The sequence below is a fragment of the Anthonomus grandis genome, chromosome 4 (genome assembly GCF_022605725.1).
Source record: "Anthonomus grandis grandis chromosome 4, icAntGran1.3, whole genome shotgun sequence".
Classification (NCBI taxonomy): Eukaryota; Metazoa; Arthropoda; class Insecta; order Coleoptera; family Curculionidae; genus Anthonomus; species Anthonomus grandis.
Window position 1 is genome coordinate 760556 of NC_065549.1, and position 18266 is coordinate 778821.

Sequence of the window (18266 nt, forward strand, 5' to 3'; positions counted from 1 at the left end):
CGAGATTAAAAACCAATATTACCTTTTGTAAGTAACCTTGATAGAATATGCAAATCAAGTTTTTTAGGTAATTCAGGTGCTGACTCTCTACTATGAAAAATGTTAACCCCTTAGTTAAAAAGTCTTTTCTTTGATGACATATTATAGTAGGAGCTATACTTAGCAATTCAAAAAAAAAAGAGCTACAAGTTTAAGAATTTGTGCCCAATTTCAGGTTCTTAATATGAATTTCATAGTATGGGGACCAGGTACAAACCGTACTCATGATGGGGACAAACAAAAGCACAGTTGAGGATTTTTAAAGACTCTATGTGCATAAGTTCTTCATTGCTTTTTCTTATTAATCTAAGCATCTAAAAGGCCTTAACAATAGTATTAAACTGGAGGTTCTTATATCCTTCAACACCAAGGTCTTTGATAACAGAGACTCTTTCAAGAGTGTATTGATTAATCTTGTAATTAAATTCTGTATAACGTCTAGTCCAGAAAAAGCTCATAGTTTATCATTTAAAGGAATTCTCAAACACCATTCGAATAGGTTATTTAGATTATATTCTAATTTTTCACACTCCTGGATTGATTTGACAACACAGCTTAATTTTAATCATTTGCAAAAAGCATGTAATTGCAAGAAATAAAATATACATTATTATCATTTATGAAGACATGTAAAGGAGTGGTACGAGGTGTGGGCCCTAAGGGACACCAGATTCGATCTAATTTACCTTGTACAGAAAACAGCCTGTATAAGCAGCATCTGAGTCAAGTTCAATCAATCCGAAGTAGACTTGTCACATGTCTTAAAAAATTCTCCTTCGAGGCATCCAATGGTTTTTTTTCTCAAATTTTCTATATTTGCTTTCAAACACATTCTCTTTCGGTATCTAATGTTTTATAAATATTAAAAAAAAATAATATAAGGAAATAATATATCAGTAAGGTGTCAGCCATAACAATCTAAATTTGGTAGCCTCGATAGCACGGTATGACATGAACTAGGGGCAAGGTCGTATTAAAATCATATAAAAACCTAATCGGTATTATGAAAAATATTATTATTTGTGTCTAGTTCAAATAGTAAAGAACTATTAAACTTGAGCCATGAACTCATTTGTAAGTATTCATTGATTTACTTGAGTTTTTAGATTTTATGCTATTTATTACTTGAAATTTTTAGGCTGTCTTTACGTTTGTCGCCTGTTTGGCCGTCGCTAACGCCGGTTGGTTCCACCACGAACCCTCAGCGAAGATCATCCAAGGCCCCAGCTCCAAGACCACCCTGGTCGGACCCGAAGGCAGCGTCATCTCCGCAGTAGCACCAGGAGGACAAATCGTACACGAAGAGCATCCAGGAGTCATCGCTCATGCCGCCCCAGTTCATTCTCACATCGTCGCTCATGCCGCCCCAGTGGTCGCCCATCACGCTCCAGTTCTTGCCCACCATGTACCAATTGTAGCCCATCAAGTGCCAGTTGTAGCCCAACATGCTCACCACGTCCCAACCACCGTGGTAGCTCATGACACCGGTGTACATGGACATGAAAACGCCATCATTTCTGGACCATCTGGAACTGTAGCTCGCGGTCATGGTGTACATGGTGCTGTAGTAGCTCCAGTTGTAGCTCATCATGCTGCTGTTGTTGCTCCAGTAGTTGTCGCTCATGACGGTTACCACCATGATCATGAAGGTCAATACGTACATGACCACAGTGAGTCTCTTTATGATGATGGTTCCTACAAACCTCATTACTACCATTAAGCAAACAATGATAATGCTATTAAGTTTTGTAAATCAGCAAGAATAGTGTATAAGGACCTAACTTAAAAAAAAACTGTAAATACAAAAAAATATTTAACGAATATACCGATTTTTATTTATTACTGCCCAATAATCACTTTCTTAACATAATCTATGATACTATTTAAATTTCTTAGTATGTAAATAATTATATTTTAATATCAACTTCAACGGTGTTTGGACTGGTGTTCTTGCAAATGCCGTATGATTCTTTATTTATTGAAGAAAACCTGACAAATGATTTATAGCTCAATATACTTGATGAAATTATTAATTATCTTATCACTTATGAACAAAAAACTCAAATTAGTACAAAGGGTAAATTAGCTTTACAGCTTGATTTGTTCACTCTCAAGAAAAAGGGTGCTCAATTTTATTATTTTCTTTTGATCCGATAGTGGTTAAACCAGAGATTCTCGAATATATAAATTGACAAAAAAGGACTAAATTAAAGGCCTCTAAGGTCACCGGATTTAATACTCTTCGACTATTTTCTTTAGAAACATGTTGCTGAGAATGTTATTGCAGCAGAATCCTCCCCAATTCCCGATGAAATCTTCTGAAATATTAGAAAAGAGTTTAAAAACAGCCTTTATTATTCATCAACATCAAACATAGATCTCTCCAATCATTTTCCATTCCAATCGATTTTGTACTTTTGGTTGCTGCAGATTCTCAATATATCACCCGTAGGCGGTCTTCGTCTAATTCGCCTGTCCATGCTAGTTATCCACTCAAGAAGCCTATTTTCTCATCGATCATTCCACATCCATGTAATGTGGCTAGCGTAGTTCTTCCCTGAAAATCCTCGGTTCTTATGGCATCCCTCAAGATCACACCAAGCATGTTTCTTTTCATCTTTCTCTGTATAACTCTTAGTTTTTTAACTGTAACCTTCTCTTCCACTTTCTTCTTCTGTAGATTTCGCAGTTTCTTTAATCCCTGGAAACAAAATATTCTGAGAATATTTTGTTCTATCATTAGTAGCGGTACTATCCACATTTTCTTCTTCAATCTTCTTTTCGGTTTTTAACGGAAAAGTTTTTTAATACCTTTTTTATTTGAAGTTTAGTTTTTAGATTTCATTTGATCGGTGCTCTCTTCTTTACCGTCTTCTCTGGTCAACATTATTTTTTCACTCTACTGCTGTGTTGTTTTATAGCTTTTTTTCATGTTCATTTTGATTTACTATAGCTGAATTTATTTCAATTTTTTCCTCTTCTGCTGCTATTATATTTCCCTTTTCGAGTTTAATTTTTTGTTTTTGTAAAGTAGAACCATTTTTGGGCTTATCTCATTTAAATCCGGATAATACTTCTTGCACGCTTTAATGTTTAGCAATTAGTTGATCAACTTTTTAGTTTAATTCATTTGTTTTATTTACTAAGAGTTCCAAAGTTGAATTCATCGCGTCAATAATATTTTAATCCCCATCACGCCCTCAACACGGTTTCTCGTCATCTAGTTTTAGTATACCGGTTTGGTAAATTTCATTCTTGAGTGCAAAAAGTTCCTTACAGTTTTTTACATCTTTGATTTATTCATTTGCATTTACTGTTTTTATTGCAGTTATTATTTTTAAATAAATATATTTTTCTTATTAATAGGATTAGTAGACTAGTCTTGGTATCGATTGTAATTTTTTTTGAAACTGTTAAAAAAAACATTAATGTAACTTTTGCAGTGAATTTTTTATATTATGTACGTTCCATGCAAAGATTCCTTATTCGGGAATTTTTATATTTAAATGAAGTATATCGGTTTGGCAAATTTCATTCTAGTTCTCCACCATTTTTTCCTTGTAATATTCGCTCAATCTTTTATTTTTTTATTGTAACTGGACCAACATTTACAATAAATTTTTATAAAGATTTAATTAAAAAATTATCGAGTTCTTCAGTGTTTAGATGGTGCATCCCGTATATAATTTGTTTTGGTTATTTTGAATCTGAACATCTTTTACCTAGACTGTACCAGTGAAGATAATAAAAATTTCTCATTTATCTTTTACTTTGGGTATATGTGCGAAAATAAACAGATGATTATAATTATTTTATAAAAAATGTAAATAGTTTAATTAGTAATAAAGACCAAAAAAAAAACATCTTATGGTTAACAATGTATTAAACTGTAAGAGTTTAGCTCCACGATATACAGAGCTCTTACATGGTACTTCAGCAGTAGACTCTGATTCGTGAAATTGATTAAGTACAATTTCATCCTATTGTATTCTAAATGTATTAATAAAATAATCATTTTTTTTAAGCTGCTGGAGGAATAGAATTGAAATTCTAAAAATAGTTAACTGACATAGGAACCTAGAAAGAAATAGTAAGTTATTTGTAAAAATGTTGACAATAGTAAAAATTTGAATGGAATTTCATAAATACCAATTCTTAAATGTACTAAAGAATATTTACGTCATTTATGAGTACAATCAATAAAAACTAAAGTATATCATAAAAAAGGAAATAAATCGATAGGAAAGGTGTGCACCAATACAAATATGACGGCCTCGATAGCATCGAACTGACATGAACAAGAGGCAAGGTCGTATCAAAAATATATAAAAACCTAAACGCAATTACGAATTTTATTATTTGTGTCTAGTTCAAATAGTAAATATAAGCCATGAACTCCTTTGTAAGTATTCACTGATTTTTTGGGTTTCTAGATTTTATAATTTTTATTATTCAAAATTGCCAGGCTGTCTTTACGTTTGTCGCCTGTTTGGCCGTCACTAACGCCGGTTGGTTCCACCACGAACCCTCAGCGAAGATCATCCAAGGCCCCAGCTCCAAGACCACCCTGGTCGGACCCGAAGGCAGCGTGATCTCCGCAGTAGCACCAGGAGGACAAATCGTACACGAAGAGCATCCAGGAGTCATCGCTCATGCCGCCCCAGTTCACTCTCACATCGTCGCTCATGCCGCCCCAGTAGTCGCCCATCATGCTCCAGTTCTAGCCCACCATGTACCAATTGTAGCCCATCATGCTCACCACGTCCCAACCACCGTCGTTGCTCATGACACAGGTGTACATGGACATGAAAACGCCATCATTTCTGGACCATCTGGAACTGTAGCTCGCGGTCATGGTGTACATGGTGCTGTAGTAGCTCCAGTTGTAGCTCATCATGCTGCTGTTGTTGCCCCAGTAGTTGTCGCTCATGACGGTTACCACCATGATCATGAGGGTCAATACGTACATGACCACAGTGAGTCTCTTTATGATGATGGTTCTTACAAACCCCATTACTATCATTAAATCAATCGACAATAGTGATAGTTTGGATTTTGAAGAACACTATATTAAGTTTGTGCAATATTAATGGCCTAAGTGGCTTTGTAGGTTTTTTTGTATTTTATATTGTAAATAAAAAACAACATATTAATTGATACATACTTTTAATTATGAGTGCTAGTGAAACTTAACCCTAAAAAATTACTTAAATTCCACAATTCTGTAATGGCAGTAATGGATAAATGAAAAAAAAAATGGAAAATATTAACATCTTTCCACAATTTTAGGCTTTCCAAAATTTCCAAATTGTCAATATATAATAAAACGGCTCAAATTACGTTAAAAAAATACAATTTTTAGATGATATAAATTAAAATAGTAGTAATGGAGCATTGAAATGAGGTACAAGTGATGCGTTTTGTGTAAAACCAGTAAATAATAATAACGAATTCTTGTGGCATATATTAAACAAAATTAAAAACAAAGGATAACATTTTAAAATGATTTATACAGCAATAGTGAATTCGATTTCAAAGAATACGATCAATACATGGAAATTTTGACCATATTCCTGTTTTCTTTGACCAGATAATAAAGTGTCATAATAAAATCCTGGATTTTTATTAAAGTTTTGTAAAAAAGTTCCCATCCCAATAAACTAATTTATAATATTCTTATATAAAAATATGCAGTATTATAACTTGTGCAATTTTTGACAAAAATTTGAATATAAATTAACTAAAAAATTACTCCGAGTTGACAATCTTCGGAGTTTAGATGATGGATCCCAAATATAATTTTTTGTTATTATTCTACATTTGTTTTATTTGTTCGAGTGAAGATGATCAAGTGTTGTTATTGGTAGTTTCATTATTTAAAAAAAATTCCGAAGATGATTAAATTTTTAAATTAAATTAAATTGCTTTATTTGACTACTTCGTAAAAAATTAACAATTGTAGCAGGTCAAAAATGGATAAATCACAGTGCTTATCAGTAAACATACATGACGAACTTGTATTTTCTTATATTATACTTACACTATTTTACACATTACTAAGACACATTTTATCAGAATGCAAGACGATGGTTGACTAAAATAGATCTGATCTACATGATGAAAAGAAAAAAAAAGATAAATAAATATACATATTTAAGGTGTCATAGTTCGAACATTTTTTCTCCCCTATTAAGCGCCCCCATGTACTCCCGAGTAGAGTAGAAGGCATTTTCTGTGAGATAAAGCTTGAAAGTCTTTTTTCGTAGATAAGTTTTTTACATTCGCTGGTAAAGTGTTATATAACGCAGTATTTGGTGAATTCTTTCCTGACAATTCAAGTCTATATCTATGTGGCCGCAGAAGTGATGGAGAGCTTGTTGGATACTGATGATAGTCCGAGTTGGATTTATACTTATTTTTATTTTTGTGTATAAAGCTTAATTGGAGATAAATATCCAAGCAACTCAACCTTGTCAAAAAAATTTATCACCCTGTATCTTGAAAACTATACATTTCCGGACCCATGTTTATAGAAACTTTTTCTCATATTTTTTGACAAGGAATCATCCATTGATTCCTCCAAGATCCTTGATGACCAAAGATCTTCGTTTATTTTTCGAACACCCTGTAGATTACACCAAGCTGTTGCAAATGCAAAGGTTTATAGTAATTTAACTACCAGGAAGTAAACCATGCTGAAATTCTGAGTTCTTTTCAGGCAGATGTGATAAAATTGATTTAAATAGAATCCTGTCAAAAATCTTTCCCAGGCTATTTAATATACATATAAGCCGTAATAACTCTTTAAGGTACTAAAGAATACTTACGTTATTTATGAACAGAATCAATAAAAATTAAAGTATATTATAGGAAAGGAATTAAATTGATAAGAAAAGTGCCGCACCATTCCAAATTTGACGACCTCGATAGCATCGCACTGACATGAACTAGAGACAAGGTCGTATTAAAAATATATAAAAACCTAAACGCAATTAGGAAATATATTATTATTTGTGTTTAGTTCAAATAGTAAAGAACTACCAAACTTGAGCCATGAACTCCTTTGTAAGTATTCAATAATTTTTTGGGTTTCTAGATTTTATAATTTTTATTATTCAAAATTGCCAGGCTGTCTTTACATTTGTCGCCTGTTTGGCCGTCGCTAACGCCGGTTGGTTCCACCACGAACCCTCAACGAAGATCATCCAAGGCCCCAGCTCCAAGACCACCCTGGTCGGACCCGAAGGCAGCGTGATCTCCGCAGTAGCACCAGGAGGACAAATCGTGCACGAAGAGCATCCAGGAGTCATCGCTCATGCCGCCCCAGTTCACTCTCACATCGTCGCTCATGTCGCCCCAGTATTCGCCCATCACGCTCCAGTTCTTGCCCACCATGTACCAATTGTAGCCCATCAAGTGCCAGTTGTAGCTCACCATGCTCACCACGTCCCAACCACCGTCGTTGCTCATGATACCGGTGTACATGGACACGAAAACGCCATCATTTCTGGGCCATCTGGAACTGTAGCTCGCGGTCATGGTGTACATGGTGCTGTAGTAGCTCCAGTTGTAGCTCATCATGCTGCTGTTGTTGCTCCAGTAGTTGTCGCTCATGACGGTTACCACCATGATCATGAGGGTCAATACGTACATGACCACAGTGAATCTCTTTATGATGATGGTTCTTACAAACCTCATTACTACCATTAAGCCAAAAACAGTGATATTTATTAGTGATAATACATTTGGAGTATTGTAAATCAGCCAGAAAAAATAATTGAAAATACAAAAAAAATTAAATGAAATATACTGATTTTTATTTACTAATTGACCGATTTTTAAACATAATTTTATAACAATATATTAAATTCTTAATATTACACTTGAATATCAGCTTCAAAGGTGTTTGGTACCATGTTCACACCATCGGCAGCCATTTTTTCCCCACGCTCTTGAGCGCTTTTAGCAACATGCCCAGGAGGTACCATGGCAGAATCTACCATTTTATGAGCTAAGTTTCCTGGGAAATTTGGTCCTAAAATATGGGAGTCTAGTAACATTAAAGATGAAAAAATACATAAATAATGAATATTAATTAATGTATGCCTGTATACATAAAAAAATGGATCAAATCATCGACGTTGGGCCTATCAATGGATTTATTACTCGCGTTAATTTAAATCAGTGTAAATCAGAAACCAGCAAATACTTAGATTATATGCAATACCTGATGACAAAATTAATTTAATTAATCTATAGTTAAGATAGACATAGATCATTATTATTAGTTTTCCAGGCAGTCCAATTAACCTTTTGTTTATTCTTGGAAGTATTTTTCCATCCAGATTGTCATCGTTTATCGATCGGAAAGGGAACAAACTGAAATATTCAAACTATAAAGATATATCTGTAATCAGTCGAACAAGAAATATATGAACAAAGAAGAAGAAGAAGAACAATAAGGATTTCGAGCTAAAAGAATGTCTACGAATAACATATTTCGCTTAAAACAATTTATAGAAAAAAGATGAGCCGCTAAGTAAGAAACCTATGATCCAGTCAAAGTGTGAAGTTTCATTTGTCTGGAAAACACGATAGAGAAATAACGAAAAGAATAACACAAGCCAGAAGAATTATAGGATGTCTCAATGGTATACTATGGAGTGATTTACAGAAATCGATGTTTTTAGGGGATTAATGGGTATATCAAGAAAGATAGAATCTGAAATGTTGACGTACGACAACGGCATATGTGGTTCAATAATTATAGATATAGAGCAAAAACGGTTCGTATGGTACAGACATGTCCAAAGTATGTAAGAAATAAGACTTCCTAAAATTGAGTACTACCAAATCGCACAATCTGGAATTTTTGTATCAGCAATTACATTAAGCCCATTGGCATGATAGTCTTCTCCAGCTATTGTGGTCTAATTAACTATAGAATTTTGTTACATCAATATGGTACAATTTTTTAGCATTAAATTACATTTTTAATACTAATATTAATAAGAATACCTAATATTCTTCCGGCATTTTCAAAAACACCCGCCCTAGGCATTTCGGCCATTCCTCCTTCATCCTCACGATTCATTATTGAACCTTGTCCATTGGAAACTTGGTCTTGTGGAGCAGAATAAGTTGGTTCAAACAGACTTTGTAAAAGTACTAAAATAACCTAAAAATCACCCATGGGATATTTTTTAACTCATTTTTTTCTAACGAAAACCCACTCACCAGGAATTTAATCATTTTACAAAATGCCCAACGACTATTTTCAATAACGGATACTGCACTTTAATAAAACAAATAATGCTGTTTGTTAGCATGGAAAACGCGCAATAATTAAATTAAATTACATATAGGGAAAAAACCATTAACGATGCCCGTCGGTATTGAATTAACATGTAGAACATCATTGTTATTTTCAAAGTTAATGTAATTTGTAATAATAATGGAATTCGCTTTTTGTTTTTTTTAAGGTATTAAATATTTGGTTTCTCAGTAAATGCCGTTGGTTGATTCATCAGGTATTTATTAATTTAATTGTTCATAATCATTCTTTAATTAAATATATTGATTAATTTTATGAGCAGTCATTTCCGATAGATCACAAAAATATTTATAACGGACACACCCCTCATTCAATAACAATTAACAAGGAAGGAATGTTTAATAGTAATTTTTTCGTTGCAAGGAAACGTTATATTATATTAGAGCTTAGCTCATTCCAATCAAGGTGAATCCATTTTATATAAAATGAATTAATTCTAAAAGTAAATCATCATTCGATCGGTTTATTTGATATAAGCAACAACTATGAACTCCTTTGTAAGTATGTTAAATAAATATCATAGTTTTTCTGTATTATTCATTTAAATAGTAACGAATCAAACTTCAAGTCACGGGTTTAAGTTTATCATTAACATTCTTGGTAATACTTCAGGTTGTCATTTCCATGGTGGCCTTATTGGCTTTCACCAATGCTGGTATCATCCAGGGCCCCAGCTCCAAGACCACCCTGGTAGGACCTGAAGGCAGTGTCATCTCCGCTGTAGCACCGGGAGGTCAGATTGTGCATGAAGAGCATCCGGGAGTTATCGCCCATGCCCACCAAATCCCAGTTGTAGCTCATCAAGTGTCTGTAGCTCATCAAGTACCAGTTTTAGCTCATGATGTCCCAACAACCGTTGTGGCTCATGATACTGGTGTACATGGACATGAAAACGCCATCATTTCTGGACCATCTGGAACTGTAGCTCGCGGACATGGTGTTGTAGTAGTTCCAGTTGTTTCTCATGCTGATGTTGATGATAATGGACATGAAGGACAATACGTTCATGACCACAGTGAGACTTTATATGATGATGGATCTTATAGGCCTCACTATTAAGTTATGAAGGGAGTGTTTTGGGTGTTCTGGTCTATGGTCTGAGGCCATATTAGGTTTTTTTTGGGATTTTTTTTGTATAAATAAATAAAACCATTGTGATAAATAATTCAATAATTTTTATTTTTTCTGCAGTATTTACAAGCTGATGGATTTAAAAAAACATAACAGTAGGGCCATTTGTTTTTCTATAAATCATAATAAAAAAAATATAATAAGCATAACTTTAACAAATCGGTAAAAGAAAAATTATTCCAACTGCCTGGAATCAAAACAAAAATTACTTGCTTTGTAAAAGAAACTTTTAAAGCAAAAATGAAGCAAATCGGAGCACTAGAAGTAAAGTTATAGGACAAGTTACCCAGACACTTGTGATTTACCACTGTGACTCCTAGACTCGATTTTCAAAAAATTGAATAAAATTGTTTTTAGTTTACGGATTTGCTTGATTTTTTCAGTAAAAGCTTAAGAACACTCTAAAAAATCTTCTAAATTAAAACTAAAACAAATCGAAGTACTAGAAGTAAAGTTATAAGGCAAGTTACCCAGACATGTGTGGTTTACCGCCGTGACTCCTAGACTCAATTTACAAAAATTTAAATAATTTTTTTTCTAGTCCATGGATTTTCTTGATTTTTTCAGTAGAGGCTTAAGAACACTCTAAGGAATCCTCTAAAGCAAAAATCAAACAAATCGAAGCACTAAAAGTAAAGTTATAGGACAAGTTACCCAGACACTTGTGATTTACCACTGTGACTCCTAGACTCAATTTTCAAAAAATTGAATAAAATTGTTTCTAGTTTACGGATTTGCTTAATTCTTTCAGTAAAAGCTTAAGAATACTCTAGAAAATCTTCTAAAGCAAAAATAAAACAAATCGAAGTACTAGAAGTAAAGTTATAAGGCAAGTTACCCAGACATGTGTGGTTTACCGCCGTGACTCCTAGACTCAATTTACAAAAATTAAAATAAATTTTTTTCTAGTTCATGGATTTTCTTGATTTTTTCAGTAGAAGCCTAAGAACAATACAAATAAACTTCTAAAGCAAAAATGAAGCAAATCGGAGTACCAGAAGTAAAGTTATAAGGCAAGTTACCCAGACATGTATGATTTACCACTGTGACTCCTTGACTCCATTTAAAAAAATTGAATAAAATTGTTTCTGGTTTACGGATTTGCTTGATTCTTTCAGTAGAAGCTTAAGAACACTCTAAAGAATCTTCTAAAGTAAAAATCAAACAAATCGAAGCACTAGAAGTAAAGTTTTAAGGCAAGTTACCCAGACATGTATGATTTACCACTGTGACTCCTTGACTCCATTTTCAAAAAATTGAATAAAATTTTTTCTAGTTTACGGATTTTCTTGATTCTTTAAGTTCAGGGGGGAAAAATTCTTGAGTGCACACACAATGCACTCATATGTATAAATAATTCTACTCAAGAATATTTTTCAATCGTTAATTATTTTTTACTTTAAATACATTTTTTCCTTGCATTTTTTTTCAAGGGCAATAATTAAAGTCATAATTTAATTATTCTAGGCTGATAAAGTAATCCGTTAATTTTTCCAGAAGATTAACACCAGTTTTTAATTTTTGAAAGATATCTTTAAATATATATATATTTTTTAATTTTTGAAAGGAAAAAAAAAGCAAGTTTCATCGATTTTTTTCGAGGCAGTTTTCCAGACTGTTGAATTCACGTTTTATTAAAATTTTAGAACTATAAATTAAGCTATTAAAAAAATTATCATTGAAAACTATTTTTCTTTAATATTATTGTTTTTTAATTTTTTTTATTCTCTTGACGTCATTTTCTATGTCTTCAAATAAAAACACTTTATTTCAAGTACTTTCTTATATTCCAGAGATGTCTAATAATTTTTTTTAGGATGATCCCTCACACAAATTTAAAAAAAAAGAAATACAAAACAATTAATATGTGCTCTTATTAATTTATCTTATTTTTCTGAAAATAGTAAAAATGTTCCTATTTTTATGGCTGGAAAATCTGTCCAAGTCAAAGTTTTTTCTTGATAAATTACGTTCCAGACCTTTAAAGTAATTTTTTTATTTTATTCCAGGAATTGCGAAGCATATTTCATATTTTATTTATTTATTTATTTATATGTCATTCAGGCAGTAGGAATTAGTTCCTTTTGTATTCCAGGTCCTTGGACTTGTCATTGAAGTCCAGGCCTTTAAAGAAATTTTTCATGCTATTCCAGGCATTTGAGCACATTTTGTAATTATTGAAGACATGTTTAATAAAGGTTCTTGGTATCCAAACTTTTAAAATATTTTTTTTATTTTATTCCAGACATTTGCGGTCACTTTCTTGAATTCCAGAACTTTGATATAATTTTTCTTGTCTCCCGGGCATTCCCGGTCTAATGTTTGATCTTATTTCAAGCATCTGGAATTAAATTTTTATGTGGTTATGGTGTACATAGTGCTATAGTAGTTTAATAATTTTTATTTATTCTATCTATAGTAAGTTTTGTATTAGTAAATTAATAATAGATTAATTTACTAGAACAATTATAATAAACATAACTTTAATTAATCAAGAAGGCTCAATAATAAGTTAATAAGAGAAAGAATATTTCAACTGCCTGGAAGAAAACACACAGTTTTATCTAACTTGAATTGAATTTGACTTGTCGAAACAATGGGCTACCAAAGCAGTTGTGCATATAGGTCTCCTGATGGACCCGTCATTCCTCACCGGGGGTTACCAGAGCCCAACGGCCTTAGAGAAACCGATGAGGCTCTCTGGTCTGAAGGACTTAAGCCATATTTTAGCGAGTAAGCGTCTTACTGGGTTGCCTTACAATGTCTTAAGCGTTACGTCATCATATGGTTGCGCTCGAATGACGTCATGTCTAACAGCTGTCAGAGTCTAAATATTAGTAAATATTAGCTATACCTTTCATCGGTATTGCATTCGCTTTGGAGACTGACCTAAACTATGAAAACACCCATTTGTCTAAGTTTTCAAAACGTTTTTAGTCTAAATACTAAACTAACTAAATCCGATCTCATACATTTTAAGGATCAGATCAAGAGGAAATACAATAAACAAAAAAGTTACTGGCTTAAACATAACCTCACTCATATTTTTTTTCACACAGAAATAAACCCAAACTAATCAAAAATCAATTAAAAAAAAATACCCGCAACCTCACCTTTACGTTCTTCACTGTATTTTTTTGCAAATCTATTCGCTCTTTTGATTATTTATTATTTTCTGCATTTTTATTTGGTTTGGATGTCTTAACTGTTAATATATATGAGACATTAATATAAAATAAATAAAACTAATACTAAAAAATATAATGCTTCTACTCTAAAAAAATATCAAAAAATTGATATAAATATTTATTGTTTATTATTGTTTGTATAGCTTCCCTTTGACTTTGACATATCGAGTTTATTAGCGGTCTCCCGAGACCGCTAACAAACGCTTAAAGCGCCTTATACGGTGACGTCATGACTTGATCGCTCGAATGAGATGTCTTAAAGACGCTTAAAGCCGCTTAAAACCGCTTACTCGCTAAAATATGGCTTTAAATTCGCTCGGTACACTGAAAGTGTTACCCAAGTATTTGAAGCTGGCGCGCGTGAGTGCTAGGCACTCCCCGACTACATCGTTAACGGTTTCATTCTCCTCACAGCACCATCGGCATTCCGGGTTGTCCGCAATTCCGATAGTATGGAGGTGGCTTCTTAAGTGCTAGTGACCGGTTAAAAGACCTGTCACTACCTGAATTTCGCGTCTTTTTAGGCGTAGTAGATTTTTGGTGAGACAGGCAGAGGGACCACCTACGTGCGCTTTGGCCTGTCTCATATAGTTCGGTTCAGAGATCTATTAGAATCTTTGATGTGCCGCGAATAGTCCGTGTGCCGGTGTTGCTTGTATTGTCACCTGACATGCATGTTTAAATCGCAAAATTTTATGTGAAAAGAGTCATAAAGTAATATTCTAAGCAATATTTAATCATTCCAATAAATAAATAAATGTTTTAAGTATTTTTTTCAGAATTTATACATTTGGTTCGTAAAATTTGACTACATGCGCCCACGTACTATTTTGTTACACGTCTGACCTCAGTCACAGCCACTCAAGCGTGAAAAGTTGCACAGGTCCGGACTTAAAATGTATTTGTATTTAAAACTTTATTATTCGGGATTCTTGGGTTTAGTTTTATTAAGTTTGAAATTGAAGATAGTAGATAGCAAGGTAATATTTAATTTAACTATAAGATTTAAGTACGTAAAATGAGTTTAACCAAAAATTTTAATTTAATAAGCTTAGTTTTTAGTGCCATCAGTAGGGTGTTTATAACAAGTGATGAGAGAATACTGACATTTATTTTTACTTGGTGGTAATTATTAATGGGGATTTTGGCTGCCATAAAGATCTCTTTAAAAACACGACGAAAGTAATACAAGAACAGCCCAAAAATTTATTTGGGTACGGCCCCGTAATCTTCAAAATCAGTGGGATAGAGAGAGATACAAATCACTTGCACAGCCTGAAGTAGGAATCGCCAGAACGCAGGTGTTTTATCTTTGTTTAATAGACTGGCTAAAAAGAGCTGACAAGTCTGTGAGTGCTGGAAGTGTTTAAAATATTTTGTAAGATGCTTGGATTTTAGTCCGCGGTCAATTTTTTGATATTATTTTTTTGTGATAATATTTTCTTTCTAAAAATGGACATTTTCGAAAGAAAAATAAAAAATACTATAAAACATGGGGTTTTACATATATTTAAAATGATTTCATAGATAAACAATTTAAAATTTTGCCATTTAAACATGTATATCATGCGACAATAAATACGACATAGGCGCACGGACTAGTTACTGCGGCATCTGCGACACATCAAAGATTCTAATAGATCTCTGAACTGGACTTTACCAGGGGACCCAGTCCATCTTCGGCGGGTCTACTTGTCCAACAGACCGTTCATTGACGTGACCGCAACGGATTTGGCGATATCAACTATGGGTTCCTATTTAATGCTTATAGGTAAAATTATGGAACGCCACCGCTTTTTTGGCAATTTCATTTTTATTAGATTAAGCGGTCAATAATGTAACTTTCTTGCCTCCTGGGCCTTACTCGTATCTAGCATTGTTTTCAGGAAAAAAATCAAAATCTGTCCCTGGCCCTATTAAAACAAATAATAAATTCGCATCGATTATTGAGATTCGTTTAATTTCTTTTCAAAATTTAACTTAGCCTAGGTAACTGATACAAAAGCAACTTTAACACTCTGTATGTAGAAAACGAAACAAGTTAGGAGATACGTTTTTATGAAAAAATCTTCTTGTTTTTGGCTGGTTAATACGCCCTTGAAATCTTTGCACTCAATTTTGAATCACCCTATATAACAAGAATATTCTCTGGAGAAATTATGCGTACCCAAATAATTTATAAAAACTAAATAAATAATTCAATGTAAACATTGAAAAATGCAGGTATATTGGCAATCTTTCTATTTATAAACAGCTTTATTTCTATTATAGTCAATTGTTAGCTATATTCCCAAATTTCACTTATTCACCGCTACACTATTTTAATATAAACACAATAATAATAAGGCAAAAAGTAATTGCAATAATGAAAAATGCTGCCTATTGGCAACGTTGCCTCACACTATTTACTATAACAGAATTAATATTTCTCAGCGATTCCTTAAACAGGGGTCCGAGCCGATTCGAAATATTTGAAATACGCCCGGCGCATTCGCCAATTGATAAGAATTATTTTAAATTATTTCAAATTGTACCGAAGGTACGTTTAAGGTTTCTCGGTTTCAGTGTTGTGGTGATGCTTCGCTCGCTTGGATTTACGCGGTATTATTTACTTACAGTGGCCCAGAAAAGTCATGGTACAATAGAAAATTACAATACAAATTTTATTTATAATATTTTTAAGAAATAATAATCAATTTTTACTTTTATGTATTTATTTTTTCTAATGCCCTACATCATAACATAAACCTATTTCCATAATATATCTAACATACAATAAATAAAAAAATAAAATAAAATTTCTTACAAAAATTTAATCCACAAAAGTCAAGGTACATTTCAGACTATGGGCTAATAAAGTTCTGTCAATAACGCGTGGGAAAACCCTTCAGTTTAATAACCTCTTTTAAGCGATTTGGCATTGAATGAACTAGTTTTTTCGTCACATCGTTGGATATTTTTGGCCACTTTTCTAAAATTACCTGTTTTAAGTCTGATTTATTATGAATCACATGTTGCCGAATTTTTCTCCCCAAAACATCCCATAAATGTTCTATAGGATTAAGATCGGGACTTTGGGGAGGAGTTTCCAGCAGATGGGGAGTATTAAAAACCAAGCACTGACGTACTGTATAAGCTTTGTGCTTAGGGTCGTTATCCTGTTGAAAGTAATAGTTCTCATGCAACCCTATTTTTTCAGCACTGGTACGTAAATTTTCTTTTAAAATATTTAAGTATACTTTTTGATCCATTGTTTCGTCGATAAAAACAATATTTCCTACACCTGAAGTTGCCATGCAACCCCAAACCATTACTCCACCTCCTCCATGTTTCACTGTTTTGATTGTATTTTTCGGATTAAGAGCTTCACCGGGTTTCCTCCACACCTTAACACGACCATCGGACCCAAAAATGTTAAATTTACTTTCATCTGACCAGATAACTTTATCCCAGAAATCAAGTTCAATAGACTTGTACTTTTCAGCGAATTCCAGTCTCTTTTTTCTATTAATATCGCTAACATGGGGCTTCTTACGTGCACTACAGGATTTGTATCCACCCTGGTTAAGTTTCCGGCGAACAGTTTCTTCATGAACAGATACTCCAAACATTTCTCTTAACTCTGATGATATTTGTATGGCACTTTTCTTTGGGTCCTTCTTAATTTCATTTATTATGTACCGGGATTCGCGCTCTGATAGCTTCCGAGGACGTCCTGTTTTATTTTCAATTCTGTTTTCATTTTGAAAACGATTTACTACTTTTTGTATAGTGAACCTGCTTCTTTTAATCACTTCTGCAATTTTGGTGTATGATTTTCCCTCTCTATGCAAATTAATAATAATTTTCCGCTCACTGACATTTAATTCGGTTCTTCCCATGATTATCACTGTATTTACCAGTCAAAGTTAAGAAGAAATATTCTAGTGAATACTGAAAACGAATGCCAGAATAGTATTAGAGGAATGTTCTTATTAGCAAATAACAAAATAACAATAAATTTAAAAGATACTTGCATATTTTGATTTACACAAATTAAGAGTACCTTGACTTTTGTGGATTAAATTTTTATAGAAAATTTTATTTTATTTTTTTGTTTATTGTGTGTTAGATATATTATGCAAATAGGTTTATGTTATGATGTTGGGCATTGGAAAAAATAAATACATAAAAGTAAAAATTGATTTTTATTTCATATAAAAATTATAAATAAAATTTATATATAAATTGTCTATTGTACCATCACTTTTGTGGTCCACTGTATAATAGTAGGAATTTTACGGGTTATTTATGTTGGATATTTATTTAACCCTAGAATACTATCCTTACTGAAAGTACGCTTAATACTATGGACACGGAAAATTTACGTAATCGAAAAACCAATGATATATTATAGCAGTATTTATTAACTATATTTTTTTTTCATAGGAAACAAAAAAAAGTACAAGAATAATAAGAAACTTTTAAAAATAAGCAGTCTCAGTATTTTTCAAGAACAACTAGGCCATATTTTATTTTGATACTGGCCACATATTGGTTTTTTGCATTTCGAACAGATGACAATGTTTTAGCCA

General features: G+C 32.9%; 5 protein-coding genes across 10 annotated transcripts in view; 3 read left to right on the forward strand and 2 right to left on the reverse strand.

Moving 5' to 3' along the window:
* Positions 1-18266, reverse strand: part of LOC126734913 (protein madd-4) — a 531919-nt gene that overhangs the window by 181545 nt on the left and 332108 nt on the right. The gene's annotated exons all lie outside the window — the stretch shown is intronic.
* Positions 1032-5196, forward strand: LOC126734899 (histidine-rich glycoprotein-like). 3 transcript variants are annotated; one of them, XM_050438732.1, is made up of 3 exons: positions 1032-1113; positions 1178-1526; positions 4833-5196. In XM_050438732.1, the coding sequence occupies exons 1-3, from the start codon at positions 1102-1104 to the stop codon at positions 5063-5065; spliced, it is 594 nt and encodes a 197-aa protein (XP_050294689.1). In that variant the 5' UTR covers positions 1032-1101; the 3' UTR covers positions 5066-5196. The 3 variants fall into 3 exon arrangements, with proteins under 3 accessions (XP_050294689.1, XP_050294688.1, XP_050294690.1); XM_050438731.1 differs by lacking the exon at positions 4833-5196 and having other exon boundaries at positions 1178-1860; XM_050438733.1 differs by lacking the exons at positions 1032-1113; positions 1178-1526 and adding an exon at positions 4407-4441 and having other exon boundaries at positions 4505-5196.
* LOC126734901 (uncharacterized) lies at positions 7063-7799 on the forward strand. The gene is made up of 2 exons (XM_050438734.1): positions 7063-7104; positions 7168-7799. The coding sequence occupies exons 1-2, from the start codon at positions 7093-7095 to the stop codon at positions 7747-7749; spliced, it is 594 nt and encodes a 197-aa protein (XP_050294691.1). The 5' UTR covers positions 7063-7092; the 3' UTR covers positions 7750-7799.
* LOC126734912 (uncharacterized) lies at positions 7835-9424 on the reverse strand. Of its 2 annotated transcripts, none has more exons than XM_050438750.1 (3): positions 9277-9424; positions 9058-9217; positions 7835-8074 (listed from the first exon to the last, which is right to left on the reverse strand). In XM_050438750.1, the coding sequence occupies exons 1-3, from the start codon at positions 9289-9291 to the stop codon at positions 7917-7919; spliced, it is 333 nt and encodes a 110-aa protein (XP_050294707.1). In that variant the 5' UTR covers positions 9292-9424; the 3' UTR covers positions 7835-7916. The 2 variants fall into 2 exon arrangements, with proteins under 2 accessions (XP_050294707.1, XP_050294706.1); XM_050438749.1 differs by having other exon boundaries at positions 7835-8089.
* LOC126734910 (uncharacterized) lies at positions 9428-10538 on the forward strand. Of its 3 annotated transcripts, none has more exons than XM_050438745.1 (2): positions 9428-9569; positions 9986-10538. In XM_050438745.1, the coding sequence occupies exon 2, from the start codon at positions 9998-10000 to the stop codon at positions 10430-10432; it is 435 nt and encodes a 144-aa protein (XP_050294702.1). In that variant the 5' UTR covers positions 9428-9569; positions 9986-9997; the 3' UTR covers positions 10433-10538. The 3 variants fall into 3 exon arrangements, with proteins under 3 accessions (XP_050294702.1, XP_050294703.1, XP_050294701.1); XM_050438746.1 differs by lacking the exon at positions 9428-9569 and adding an exon at positions 9594-9778; XM_050438744.1 differs by lacking the exon at positions 9428-9569 and adding an exon at positions 9596-9870.

Bases quoted from the DNA above. Each gene is read 5' to 3' on its own strand.
- LOC126734912 (XM_050438749.1), bottom strand. The intron at 8,090-9,057 runs GTATTCTTATTA...TAATGTTACTAG, and splicing joins AAATGCCGGAAGAATATTAG to ACTCCCATATTTTAGGACCA.
- LOC126734899 (XM_050438732.1), top strand. The intron at 1,527-4,832 runs GTGTACATGGAC...CTCATGACACAG, and splicing joins CGTGGTAGCTCATGACACCG to GTGTACATGGACATGAAAAC.